Source organism: Manis javanica, chromosome 11 (assembly GCF_040802235.1).
Source record: "Manis javanica isolate MJ-LG chromosome 11, MJ_LKY, whole genome shotgun sequence".
NCBI lineage: Eukaryota > Metazoa > Chordata > Mammalia > Pholidota > Manidae > Manis > Manis javanica.
The window spans coordinates 17,612,950-17,627,276 of NC_133166.1; the positions used below are offsets into that span (position 1 = coordinate 17,612,950).

A 14,327-nucleotide genomic window follows, 5' to 3' on the forward strand; every position below is an offset into this window, starting at 1 on the left:
TTTGTGGTCCGAGAAACTGTTTGGTACAATTTCAGTCTTTTTGAATTTACCAAGTCTCTTTTTGTGACCTGGTATATGATCTATTCTTGAAAATGTTCCACGTGCACTTGAGAAGAATGTGCTGCTTTAGGGTATAGAGTTCTGTGCATGTCTGTTAGGTTCATCTTTTCTAACATTTTGTTCAGTGCCTGTGTCTCCTTACTTATTTTCTGTCTGGTTGATCTGTCCTTTGGAGTGAGTGGAGTGTTGAATTCTCCTAGAATGATTGCATTGCATTCTTTTTTCCCTTTTAATTCTGTTAGTATTTGTTTCACATACGTAGGTGCTCCTGTGTTGGGAGCATGGATATTTATAATGGTTATATCTTCTTGTTGGATTAACCTCTTTATCATTATGTAATGTCCTTCTTTGTCTCTTGTGACTTTCTTTGTTTGAAAGTCAATTTTGTCTGATACAAGTACTGCAACTCCTACTTTTTTCTCTCTTAGTTCCATGAAATACCTTTTTCCGTCCCTTCACTTTTAGTCTGTGTATGTCTTTTATGTCTTTGAATTTAAAGTGAATCTCTTGTAGGCAGCATATACATGGGTCTTGTTTTTTTATCCATTCAGTGACTCTATGTCTTTTGATTGGTGCATTCAGACCATTTACATTTAGGGTGATTATCAGTAGGTATGTACTTACTGCCATTGCAGGCTTTAGATTCATGGTTACAAAAGGTTCAGGGTTAACTTCCTTACCATTTAAGAGTCTAATTTAATTCACTTAGTATGCTTTTACAAACACAATCTAAAGGTTCTTTTTTCCCCCTCCTTTTTCTTCCTCCTCCATTCTTTATATATTAGGTATCATATTCTGTACTCTTTGTCTATCCCTTGACTGACTTTGGGGGTAGGTGATTTAATTTTGCATTTACTTAGTAATTAACTGTTCTACTTTCTTTACTGTGGTTTTATTACCTCTGGTGACAGCTATTAAACCTTAGGAACACTTCCATCTATAGTAGTCCCTTCAAAATACATCGTGGAGACAGTTTGTGGGAACTAAATTCTCTCAGCTTTTGGGTATCTAGAAATTGTTTAATCCCTCCTTCAAATGTAAATGGTAATTTTGCCAGGTAAAGTATTCTTGGTTTGAGGCCTTTCTCCTTCATTGCATGAAATATATCATGCCACTCCCTTCTGGCCTGTAAGGTTTCTGCTGAGAAGTCTGATGATAGCCTGATGGGTTTTTCTTTGTATATGATCTTTTTTCTGTCTCTGGCTGCTTTTAATAGTCTGTTCTTACCCTTGATCTTTGCCCTTTTAATTATTTGTGTGTCTTGGTGTTGTCTTCCTCGGGCCCCTTTTGTTGGGAGATCTGTGCACCTCCATGGCCTGAGAGACTATCTCCTTCCTGAGACTGGGGAAGTTTTCAGCAATTACCTCCTCAAAGACGCTTTCTATCCCTTTTTCTCTCTCTTCGTTTTCTGGTACCCCTATTGTATGAATATTGTTCCGTTTGGATTGGTCACACAGTTCTCTCAATATTCTTTCATTCTTAGAGTTCCTTTTTTCTCTGTGTGCTTCAGCTTCTTTGTTTTACTGTTCTCTAATTTCTATTTCATTTATCATCTTCTCCACCATATCTAATCTGCTTTTGAAACCTTCCATTGTATGTTTCATTTCTGAAACTGTGTTCCGTAATGATTGGATCTCCTACCAGAATTCATTTCTGAATTCTTGAGTATTTTTCTGAACCTCCATGAGTATGTTTATGATTTTTATTTTGAAATTTCTTTCAGGAAGATTCATGAGGTCGGTTTCATTTGACTCTTTCTCTGGTGGATGTATGATTTTGCTTTGAGCCGGGTTCCTTTGACATTTCCTATTTGTATGTGGTGTCCTCTAGTGCCCAGAAACTCTCCTCTCTGGAGCTGGTCAACCCCTGGAGCAGTGTCAGGGGTTGCAGGGAAGTGGTGTTGGTGCCTTGTTTTGTGAGGTGTATTCTTTTCTCCAGGTGTATGCAGTCTGGCGCAGCCCTTTTTCCTGTTTATCTTTCAGGTTTATTTTTATTAATTATATTTTTGTATTATATGTGGTTTTAGGAGGAGGCCTCTGTCTCATCTCTTACACCATCATCTTTAATCCTGCCTCCTTAGGGGCAACTTATCTTTTAGTTCTAATGGTACCTTCAAATATATATATACGTACATGTATGTGTACACATACCTAAACACTTTTTTTTTCTTCTTTGGCATTCATAGTACTTCTCTATTTGTTGTCAGCAGGAAGATTGGTCTGAATTATGTAGTCTTCCTTTAACAGAAGTGTGAGTCTTGCCATTATTTTTTTGCCAGACTATTGCAACATACTCTTAATTTGTCTCTGTCTGTCTACTTTGGTCCCTTCCAGTCCAGTTATTATATTGAGGTTGGATTGGTATTTCAAAAATACAGATCTGTTCATGTCACTCTCTTGTTTATAGTTAAGGATTTTTTTGCTCTTTGGACAAAGATCACTCATTTGTTTATTTAACAGTGAACAAGTATGTGTTGGATTCCTGCTACATGCTAGGCACTATCAGAAGCACTTGCTATAACTCTTAAAAAGATGTGGCACCTGCTTGTCTCCTTAGCCTCACATTATCTCAGTCTATGTGTTAGTTACAGTGCCCTTTTTTCAGTCCTGGAAAATCTGTTCTTTCATGACAGAGAGCATTAATCAATCAATCAATCAATTAATTATTTTCCCTCCACCTCAAATTACATTAGAATCTCCTTGAACATAGTGAGCAGAGTTATTTTAAAGTCTGTGTCTTATATGTCATATGCTTTCATAGAACTCGGTGCTTTTCCTTTACAGGACAATTTTACAATCTATTTGGACATTACGTTATAAATGTCTTCCTTGCCCATTAAAACTTAAATTCCATGAGAGCAATGTAATTCCTCTGGCCTAGCACAGTGGCTCCTAGGAAGTGTGCAGGAAATCCATGTTGAACAGATGAATGGATGAGTTATTTGCTATGTGAATTAAGGACCCTTGTCTTTTCTTCTTCCTGTACTCTTCCCTTTACTTTTTTTCAGAGTATACGTAGTGCTTTCTGGGCATTCTGCTGGCCACTTAAGTCACTCACAGGCTGGTTGGGGAAACAGACACAATTGCAGATAATCACAGTGTACTGTGATGAGGGGGCATGGTAAAGGGTTGTACCAAGGTGCTGGGGTGGTCTGAGAGGAAGGGTACTCATGTCCTGTTCAGGGATCAGAGACAACTTCCTGGGGTTTCTGATATGTGAGAGGCAGGAGGATATAGGTATGGGAGACAAGGGAGGTCAATTTAGGAAGAGGAACAATCTGAGTAGAAATACTGAAGCTCAAATTGGCATGGCATCACTGGCAAGGATTTGTGGGAGCTGACATAGTGGCCAGTTGTGGCATTCCTTAATAGCCTGCTAAGCCACTCAGGCTTCTTACTCTAGGAAACTGGAATCTTGTGAAGAGTTGTTTTAGTTTGGGTAGTTTTAAATTTACTCTTTTAAAAAAAATCACAACAGTAACATTGCAACAAATTCAGGCAGCACAGAAATGTGTAAAATGAATATGACTTGCCTAAAAAGAAAAAAATGAAAAAACAAGAAACAGATTACTCTGGGAGAGAATCACTGTTACCGGTTTTGTATGCATGCTTCCAGAGTTTCAAATATAGCATTTTAGAATTTTCCACATTTTAGATTTGCAACTTTCTTCTTTCTGGAAAGCTGCTCCTCTAAATCTTCCTTGGCTTTCTGTCTCACTCAGTTAAGTGTCCACTCAAAAGTCATATCCTCAGAGTGCACGTTCTTCATCTACCTGTCAATAATAGGCTCCTCACATTACTTTTTAACCCCTTCTACACTTAATTTTCTTTAGAATGCTTACCACTTGTAATTAAATTTTCTTTTGTTAATCTCATACATTTGAATATAAGCTCTATGAGAGCAGTCATTAGTTCTCTTTTATTCACCATTGTATCCCCAACAGCTAGAATGATTCTCGGCACATAATAGGTGCTCCTGTGTGTTGAATGAGTATATTAATTTGCATTTTAGATAGAATAAAATTCTTTCATGTGATTTTTCCAAAGTATTAATCTTATATTTTATTAATTTACAAACATACACAAAAGGAGAGAAAATAATATGAGTCTCAGGTGTTCCTTACCCAGCTTCAACAACTATCAACATTTTGGCATTATTGTTTGACACATTTCCCTACTTTTTTGGTGGTGGGGCAAATGTCAAGCAGCATCATTTCATCTGTAAATACTTAATTATTTGTGTTTAACAAATGACCTCTTTTACTACTTAAAAACTGTCACACTTAACAATAATCCTTAATAGCATCTGCTACCTAGTCCATGTTCAGTTTTCACCAATTGTCTTACATCTTTTTACAGTTGATTTGTTTGAAGCAGTATTCACACATTGTATTTGTTTAATTTATCTGTTCCTTTACTTTTCTTAAAATCTGTAACATTCCCTCCCTTCAGCTCCTTGTCTTTCCCATGCTATTTATTGTTTAAAACCAAGGACATTTACCTTGTGGAAAGGTAAGCCCATATTCTGGGTTTGTTGATTGCATCCTTATCTTTCATGTGGTTTTTATTTGTTCTTTATGGTACCCCTCTGAGTACCATATTCACAGTCACAGGGGTACAGTTCAGGTTTTATTGCCTTCCATATGAAAGGATTGATGATCACAGAGGGAAAGGAAGAGGGCACTAATATTTGACTACCTTCTCCGTGGCCATTTCTGTTCTACTTGTTTACCTCTCAGTAACCCTCTGAAGTTGTGGTTATCCCTCTTTCAGAGATGTGGCTTGGAGTGGTTAATTAGCTTGTTCCAGACATATAGCTATTGCATAGTGAGTCAGAGCTTCAGACTCAGATCTGTCTAATTCAAAGCCTTTTCTCTTTCTGCTGCATCCAAGAAAGTGACTTTGCCAGGGTTCTATCTATGGTAAGTGAAGTGCCAGGATTCTACGTCTTCTGATTCCATAGCTGTTGCCCCTTCACCCATTTCTGGCCTCCTTGTTGTGCCCAGGCACCACCTTAGAAATTAGGTAGGAGGTGTGGAGATGGTCACACCTAGTATGTACCTCATCTTTTGAGTATACATTTAAGTAATTTTATCTTTGGTATAGAAATTACTTACTTAATCTTAGCATTGACATGTTTCTTTTTTCTTTTATTCCACTTCACATATGTTGAATGTCTACTTAATGCCAGATGATGTACTTCATACTTGAGATATGGTGATGAACAAAGGACATGTTCCTTTTCATTTTGGGGGGACATTTATCACCATGGGAATCTTGGTGCAAAAGAGACCATCTCCAAGTACTGACGCTAAAAGGGCCAAACTACTCATTTCCTAGTCCCCTTTGCATCTGGGGCCAGGCACCAGATCTAACCCTACCCATTAGACTCACCTGCCTTTGACTTCTAGTGATCCCAAAAAGCAGCTAGAGTGAAAGGTTCCGTCTGGTGGTAACAGTGCTGGCTATAGCACCCAATTTATAGGGGCTCCAGGGGCAGTGGTGCTGACAGCAAAAGCAGTGCCCAGTGCAGGTAGTGTTGGTGGTGCAAGCTTCAGCAACTCACTTCCTGCCTGGGGGGGGAAGGTACTTTTAATCCCAAAAGCACATTTCTTGTTAGAAGTCAGTGACATCAAGAAGGCACAAAAAAATTCCCATTCATTTTGCAGTATTTGGGTGTAACATACTGGATGAGAAAAGCTCTCAACCCTGGAGTATATAAGGTTAATTTTTCAGAAATAAAAACTTAGAATACTTGCATCATTGAATCTCTCTTTTGAGTTATTAATTTCCATGTTCCTGTTTATTGGTTACTTAGAGTGGAGCATCAAGGTAATAACAACTTCTTTTGTTCCAGGAGAATGATCCATCTGTGAGACTGAAAATTGCATCGTTACTGGGTTTATTGTCGAAGACTGCAGGATTTTCACCAGATTGTATTATGGATGATGCCATTAACATCCTGCAGAATGAAAGTAAGTTGCAATTTAAAAGCTATATAATCAGAGTAGAAATTTTTAGTTTGTTTTGTACAGAATGTAGAACAAAATTTTGTTGTGTTGATTGTTATTGAAAAAGAATTTGAGGATGATGTGATAAAACCAATTATATGTATTTACATTAGAGTTAAAACACAGTTTTGTCTCTTAATAGTTATCATTTATTGACCTCTACCAAGTGCCATATACATGAGGTAGTTTACGTATAAGATAGACATTATTGTCCTTATTTTATAGGTGGGGAAACTAAAGCTCAGAGAAGTTAACTAATATGTTAAAGGTTACACCATCTGTGACAGAGGGATGTTTTATATGCATGTGATGTTTTGTTGACTGTGCCACATTAACTGAGAAACTGTGAGGGGTGCTGTCCTGGTCACGTGTCCAGGGTAGCGCCATGGTGTCAGAGATTTCTTCACTTCCTTCTGTCTTCTCTACATGCTTTCTTTTCTCTTTGTGGCCTCTTTTAATTGGAGACTTTTCTTGATGATCTTGGCTTTCTATTTAAATCTAAGATGAGACAAAAAGTGGATTGATAATTCTCTGTGATGGATGGGGCTTATCAACTGATAGCCTCCACTAAAGACATTAAATGTTAGTATCTTCAGTGTTTTTCTGTGGGGCCCATCACTTTTTCCACTTAGAAGTTCAGAAGACAGGGAAATGCCTGGTTGCTATGGATTTGGGGCCAAAGCAGCTGACATAGGCTAGGAAGAAGGAGGCAATGTCTCATTATAAGTACGTTACTATCTTTTAATGTCCTCTTCACAGTATCATCCTGTCCTCACCTTGTATCCCCCAAATTGGATACTTTCTGATCTGATTTATAGTACTGCAACACCTGCTTTTTTCTCCTTGTTTGCATGAAATACCTTTTTCCATCCCTTGACTTTTAGTCTGTGCATGTCTTTGGGTTTGAGGTGAGTCTCTTGTAAGCATCATGTAGATGGGTCTTGCTTTTTTATCTATTCTATTACTCTGTGTCTTTTGATTGGTACATTCAGTTCATTTACATTTAGGGTGATTATTGAAAGATACGTACTTATTGCCATTTCAGGCTTTAGATTTGTGGTTACCAAAGGTTCAAGGTTAGCTTCTTTACTATCGTACCATCTAACTGAACTCGCTTATTGAGCTATTTTAAACAGTCTGATGATTCTTTATTTCTCTCCCTTCTTATTCCTCCTCCTCCATTCTTTATATGTTAGGTGTTTTATTTTGTGCTCTTTTGTGTGTCCTTTGACTGCTTTTGTGGGTGGTTGATTTTATTTTTTGCCTTTAGTTAGTATTTGGTTGGTCTGTTTTCTTTGCTGTGATTTTATTTTTTCTGGTGACAGCTATTTGGCCTTAGGAGTGAGTGCTTCCATCTAGAGCAGTCCCTCTAAAATACCCTGTAGAGGTGGTTTGTGGGAGGCAAATTCCCTCAACTTTTGCTTGTCTGGGAGTTGTTTAATCCCTCCTTTATATTTAAATGATAATCGTGCTGGATACAGTATCCTTGGTTCAAGGCCCTTCTGTTTCATTGCATTAAATATATCATGCCATTCTCTTCTGGCCTGTATGGTTTCTGTTGAGAAGTCTGATGATAGCCTGATGGGTTTTCCTTTGTAGGTGATCTTTTCTCTCTCTCTGGCTGCCTTTAATACTCTGTCCTTGTCCTTGATCTTTGCCATTTTAATTATTATGTGTCTTCGTGTTGTCCTCCTTGGGTTCCTTGTGTTGGGAGTTCTGTGTGCTTCCATGGTCTGAGCAACTATTTCCTCCCCCAGTTTGGGGAAGTTTTCAGCAGTTATTTCTTCAAATACTCTTTCTATTCCTTTTTCTCTCTCTTCTTCTTCTGGTACCCCTGTAATGCAGATATTGTTCTGTTTGGATTGGCCACACAGTTCTCTTAATATTCTTTCATTCCTGGAGATCCTTTTATCTCTCTCTGCGTCAGCTTCTCTGCATTCCTGTTCTCTGACTTCTCTTCCATTAACGGCCTCTTGTACCTCGTCCATTCTGCTTTTAAGTCCTTCCAGAGACTGTTTTATTTCTGTATTCTCCCTCCCAACTTTATCCGTTAGCTCTTGCATTTTTCTCTGCAGCATCATCAGCATGGTTATGACCTTTATTTTGAATTCTTTTTCAACAAGATTGGTTAAATCTATCTGCCCAGGTTCCCACTCAGGGAATGTCTGTGTGATTCTGGTCTGAATCAAATTCTTCTGCCTTTTCATGGCGATAGAGGTAGTCATGGGCAGTTGGCACATGTGTCAGCTGGGAGAACAAAGTCCCTTCCCGCTTGCCTGTCGCCTTCCTCTCCTGTGAGAAAAGCGACCCCTAGTGGCTTGTGCTGGGCAGCTGCATGCTGACAGGGCCTCTGAATCTGGTCCGGGCGACTGCAGAGGAGACTCTGCATGACTGCTGTGGGCGTGTCCGGTCTCAGGCTGCTGCTTTGCTATGGCGGGGCCGCACCAGAGGGGGAATGGGCAGGAGGCTGTTTATCACCATGAGGGGTTTCAGAGCTGCACTGCCACCCAGGGGGTTAGGGTGCCTGGAGTTCCCCAGGATTCCCAGCTGCTGGGCTGAGTACACCAGGGTGCTTCTGTCCAGCTGTGGGTTCCCTGTTCCTTTAAGACTTTCAAAAAGCACTCACTTTTCTTTTGTCCCAGGAGCGCTGGCTGTGGGAACCTGTTTGCAGGTTTTACTGTTCTGTTTCCCTAGTATCCAGCACACCACACACTGTGTGATTGTGCTCCTGGTGCGGATTACTAGGGCTGGGTGTTTAGCAGTCCTGGGCTCCCTCTTCCTCCCCACTCCGACTTCTCTCCTCCCGCCAGGGAGCTGGGGTGGGGGGTGCGCTTGGGTCCCGCTGGGCCTCGGCTTGTATCTTACCCACTTCATGAGGCGCTGGGTTCTTGCAGGTGTAGATGTAGCCTGGCTGTTGTACTGTATCTTCTGGCCTCTCTTTTAGGAATAGTTGTATCTGTTGCATTTTCAAAAATGTATATGGTTTTGGGAGGAGATTTCCACTGCCCTACTCACGCTGCCATCTTGGCTCCTTCCTCCTGATCTGATTTCTATATTGAAGAAATCTCCTATTTCAGTGGTCACTTGCCTCTGTAGGTTTAGGGAGGAAGGCAGGGGTCCAACTGCTTTTTATAAAGACCTCAGAGAAATCCCTACCTCATCACTGTCTTTTGTTTTGTTTTTAAAATGCCAGTTCCTGAATCTTTATGGACTGTTACGCCTAGGATTTATTTACTTTTAGGGACATCCTCCTCATAAGCATTCAGTATAGATTTCTTAGCTTTACCAAAGAATTTTTCATCTGCCTTCTGTCACTGAAAAATTTGTTGACCTTTTTTTATCTACCTACCTTCATTCTCCTGTTCTCTTTGTCCTTGTAGGTTTATACCTTTTTAGTTTATTTACTCTTATTAATGAAGTTTTAGGAAAGAATAAACAGAAGTGTTCAATCTATTGTGTTTAACTGGAAGTCTTACTAAGAGGGAATTTAATCAGTGTTTTCTAAGCTTTAGTCATTTATATATCATGTACACCACTTGACATATTTGCTTCACATCTATAAATGGCATACTTTGTGTTTTTCATAAGTGGTCAGTTTTTGTTAGTTAAAAAAGTTAAAGATTGGCCCAGGAATTCCACTCCTATGAATTTTCCCGAAGAAAACAAAATCACAGATTCAAAAAGACATATGCACCCCTGTGTTTATTGCAGCACTATTTACAGTAGCCAAAATATGGAAGCAACCAAGTGTCCATCAGTAGATGAATGGATAAAGAAGATGTGGTACATATACACAATGGAATATTACTCAGCCATAATAAGAAAACAAATCCAACCATTTGCAACAACATGGATGTAGCTGGAGGGTATTATGCTCAGTGAAATGAGCCAGGCAGAGAAAGACAAGTATGAAATGATTTCACTGATCTGTGGAGTATAAAAACAAAGTAAAAACTGAAGGAACAAAACAGCGGCAGACTCACAGAACCCAAGAATGGACTAACAGTTACCAAAGGGAAAGGGACTGGGGAGGATGGGTGGGAAGGGAAGGATAAGGGGAATAATGGGCATTATGATTAGCACACATAATGTAGGAGGGGCCACGGGGAAGGCAGTATAGTACAGAGAAGACAAGTAGTGACTCTACAGCATCTTACTACACTGATGGAGAGTGACTGTAATAGTGTATGTGGTGGGGACTTGATAATGGGGGGAATCTAGGAACCACAGTGTTGCTCATGTAATTGTATATTAATGATACCAAAAAAAAAGTTAAAGAGACTGTATTAGTAATGGTAAAAATAAATTAGTGTCATGTGACAGTAATTAGGGACATTAAAATATATACACAGTTATCAGTGTAAAAAATGATTATCTGAATAAAATCCTCTTGTAAACTACCAGCATTGTAAGAACTATATTTTGGAACAAAGACGAGAATTTAGACAAAAAAATATGGCTGAGATGATTGATAATGATTTATTTAGATTTGGCTCTTTGCCTATTTATTAAACATTCATTGGGCATATAATGAGTTGTGTTGGATTCTGAGAATACAAGGGTGAATGAAACAATTCTTGCCTTCAAGCATCTTTTAGTCCCCTGGTTTAGGCTGATATGAAAATAATTATCATTAAGTGTGAGAGCTGACATAGAGGGTGCAGTAGAAGCACACAGGAGGAAATAGTCAAGTCTTCTTGGGAAGGAAGGAAAAGCTCCATAAAAGAGGTGATGTTTCTTTTAATTAAAAATTAATTAATTATGGTATCATTGATACACAGTCTTACAATGGTTTCAAATAAGCAACATTGTGGTTTCAATGTTCACCTATATAATCAAGTCCTCCCTCACCCCATTGCAGTCACTATCCATCTGCATAGTAAGATGCAATAGAATCATTACTTGTCTTCTCCATGCTATATTGCCTTCCCCGTGACCTACCTATATTGTGAGTGCTAATTATAATGCCCCTTGATCCCCTTCTCCCTTCCTCCCCACTCACCCTCTGTAATCCCTTCCCTTTGGTAAATGCTAGTCCCTTCTTGGAATCTGTGAGTCTGCTGCTGTTTTGTTCCTTCAGTTTTGCTTTGTTGTTATACTCCACGAATGAGTGAAATCATTTGATACTTGTCTTTCTCCCCTGGCTCATTTCACTGAGTATAATACCCTCCAGCTCCAACCATGTTGTTGTAAATGGTAGGATTTGTTTCTTTATTATGGCTGAATAGTATTCCATTCTGTATGTATACCACATCTTCTTTATCCATTCATCTACCGATGGACACTTAGGTTACTTCCATATCTTGGCTATTGTAAATAGTGCTGGAGTAAACATAGGGGTGCATATGTCTTTTTGAATCTGTGATCTTGTTTTCTTTAGGTAAATTCCTGGAAGTGGAAATCCTGGGTCAAATGGTTTTTGAGGAACCTCCATATGGCTTTCCCCAATGGTTGAACTAATTTACATTCCCACCAGCAGTGTAGGAGGGTTCCCCTTTCTCCTCATCTTTGCCAGCATTTGTTGTTTCTTTTCTTTTGGATGTTGCCCATCCTAACTGGTGTGAGTTGATACCTCATTATGCTTTTAATTTGCATTTTCCTGAAAATTAACAATGTGGAGCATCTTTTCATGTACCTGTTTGCCATCTGAATTTCTTCTTTGAAGAAGTGTCTGTTCAGATCCTCCGCCTATTTTTTAATCATGTTATTTGTTTTTTGGGTGTTGAGGCAAGTGAGCTTTTTATGTATTTTGGATGTTAACCCCTTATCAGATAAGTCATTTATGAATACATTCTCCCATACTGTAGGATGTCTCTTTTTTCTACTGATGGTGTCTTTTGTTGCACAGAAGCTTTTTAGTTTGATGTAGTCCCATTTGTTCATTTTTGCTTTTGTTTCCCTTGCCTGCGGAGATGTGTTCAGGAAAAAGTTACTCATGTTTATTATATTCAAGGGATTTTTGCCTATGTTTTCTTCTGTGAGTTTTATGGTTTCATGACTTACATTCAAGTCTTTGATCCATTTCAAGGTTACTTTTGTGGATGGAGTTAGACAGTAATCCAGATTGATTCTCTTACATGTAACTGTCCAGTTGTGCCAACACCAGTTGTTGAAGAGGCTGACATTTCCTCACTGTATATCCGTGGCACCTTTATCATGTATTAATTGGCTATGTATGTGTGGGTTTATATCTGGGCTCTCTGTCCTGTTCCATTGGTCTATGGGCTGTTCTTGTGCCAGTACCAAATTGTTTTTATCATGTGGCTTTGTACTAGAGCTTGAAGTTAGGGAGCATAATCCCCCCAGCTTTGTTCTTCCTTCTCAGGATTGCTTTGGCTATTCAGGGTCTTTTGTGGTTCCATATGAATTTCAGAACTATTTGTTCTAGTTTATTGAAGAATGCTGTTGGTGTTTTAACAGGGACTGCATTGAATCTGCAGATTTTTTTAGGCAGGATGGCCATTTTGACAATATTAATTCTTCCTATCCGTAAGCACAGGATGTATTTATATTTATTGGTGTATTCTTTAATTTCTCTTATGAGTGTCTTGTAGTTTTCAGGGTATAGTTCTTTCACCTCCTTGGTTAGGTTTATTCCTAGGTATTTTATTCTTTCTGATACAATTGTAAATGGTGGTGTTGTCTTGATTTCCCTTTCTGCTAGTTTATCATTAATATATAGAAATGCAACAGATTTCTGTGTATTAATTTTGTATCCTGCAACTTCACTGAATTCAGTTATTAGTTGTAATAGTTTTTGGGTGGAATCTTTAGGGTTTTTAATGTACAATATCATGTCATCTGCAAACAGGGCCAGTTTGACTTCTTCCTTACCAATCTGGCTGCCCTTTATTTATTTGTGTTGTCTAATTGCTGTGGCTAGGATCTCCAGTACTATGTTGAATAAAAGTGGGGAGAGTGGGCATCCTTGTCTTGTTCCCAATCTTAGAGGAAAATCTTTCGCTTTTTGCTGTTAGTATGATGTTGTTCTATATGGCCTTTATTATGTTGAGGTACTTGTCCTCTATATCCATTTGTTGAGTGTTTTTGTCATGAATTTATCTTGAATTTTGTTGAATGCTTTTTCGGCATCTATGGAGATAATCATGTGATTTTTGTACTTTTTGTTGATGTGGTGTATGATCTTGATGGATATTTGAATATTGTACCATCCTTGTATCCCTGGAATAAGTCCCACTTGATTATGATGAGTGATCTTTTTGATGTATTTTTGAATTTGGTTTGCTAATATTTTGTTGAGTATTTCTGCTTCTATGTTCATCAGGGATATTGGTCTGAAATTTTCTTTTTTTGTAGTGTGTTTGTCTGGTTTTGGTATTAGAGTGATGCTGGCCTCATAGAATGTGTTTGGAAGTATTCACTTCTCTTCTACTTTTTGGAAAACTTTAAGGAGGATGGGTATTAAGGCTTCTCTAAGTGTTAAATAAAATTCAACAGTGAAGCCATCTGGACCTGGAATTTTGTTCTTAGGTAGTGTTTTGATTCTGATTCAATTTCATTCCTGGTAATTGGTCTGTTCAGATTTTCTGTTTCTTCTTCGGTCAGTCTTAGAAGGTTGTATTTTTCTAGAAAGTTGTCCATTTCTTCTAGGCTATCCAATTTAATAGCATATAATTTTTCATAGTATTTTCTAATAAATCTTTGTTTTTCTGTGGTGTCTATAGTGGTTTTTCCTTTCTTATATCTGATTCTGTTTATGTTTGTATACCCTTTGTTTTCTTGATAAGTCTGGCTAGGGGTTTATCTGTTTTGTTTATTTTCACAAAGAACTATCTCCTGGTCTTATTGGTTCTTTCTTTTGTTTTATTCTTGTCAATTTTATTTATTTATGCTCTGATCTTTATTATGTCCCTCCTTGTATTGATTTTGGGCCTCATTTGTTCTTCTAGTATCATTAATTGTGAATTTAGACTGTTCCTTTGGGATTGTACAAGAGGTGATATTTCAAAAATACTAGGTGCTCCTGGGATTGGGGTTGAGGAATGGAGTTGGATGTGGGTGAAGGCATTCTAGGAAAGTTGTCTTAGCAAAGATGGAGGGGGTGAAATCATAAGTAATTGGAAAAAAGGAAACTTGAAAGAATGAGGCTAGAAAGGTAGGCAGAGCTGTACATCATGGAGTGACTTGTATGTATGTATTCCTTGATAAGGAATTTGGATTTCATCTTGAACACAGTGAAAAACCCTTGAATTACTCAAGCACTAAACCCAGTCCTGTGGAAGACTCAGATTTTTAG

General features: G+C 38.4%; 1 protein-coding gene across 1 annotated transcript in view; it reads left to right on the forward strand.

Annotated features, from left to right (window-relative positions):
• Window positions 1-14,327, forward strand: part of INTS4 (integrator complex subunit 4) — a 147,155-nt gene that overhangs the window by 24,319 nt on the left and 108,509 nt on the right. Inside the window, exon 3 of the mRNA XM_073215971.1 lies at window positions 5,917-6,034. Coding sequence (XP_073072072.1) covers window positions 5,917-6,034 — 118 coding nt within the window. The remainder of the gene's footprint in view (window positions 1-5,916; window positions 6,035-14,327) is intronic.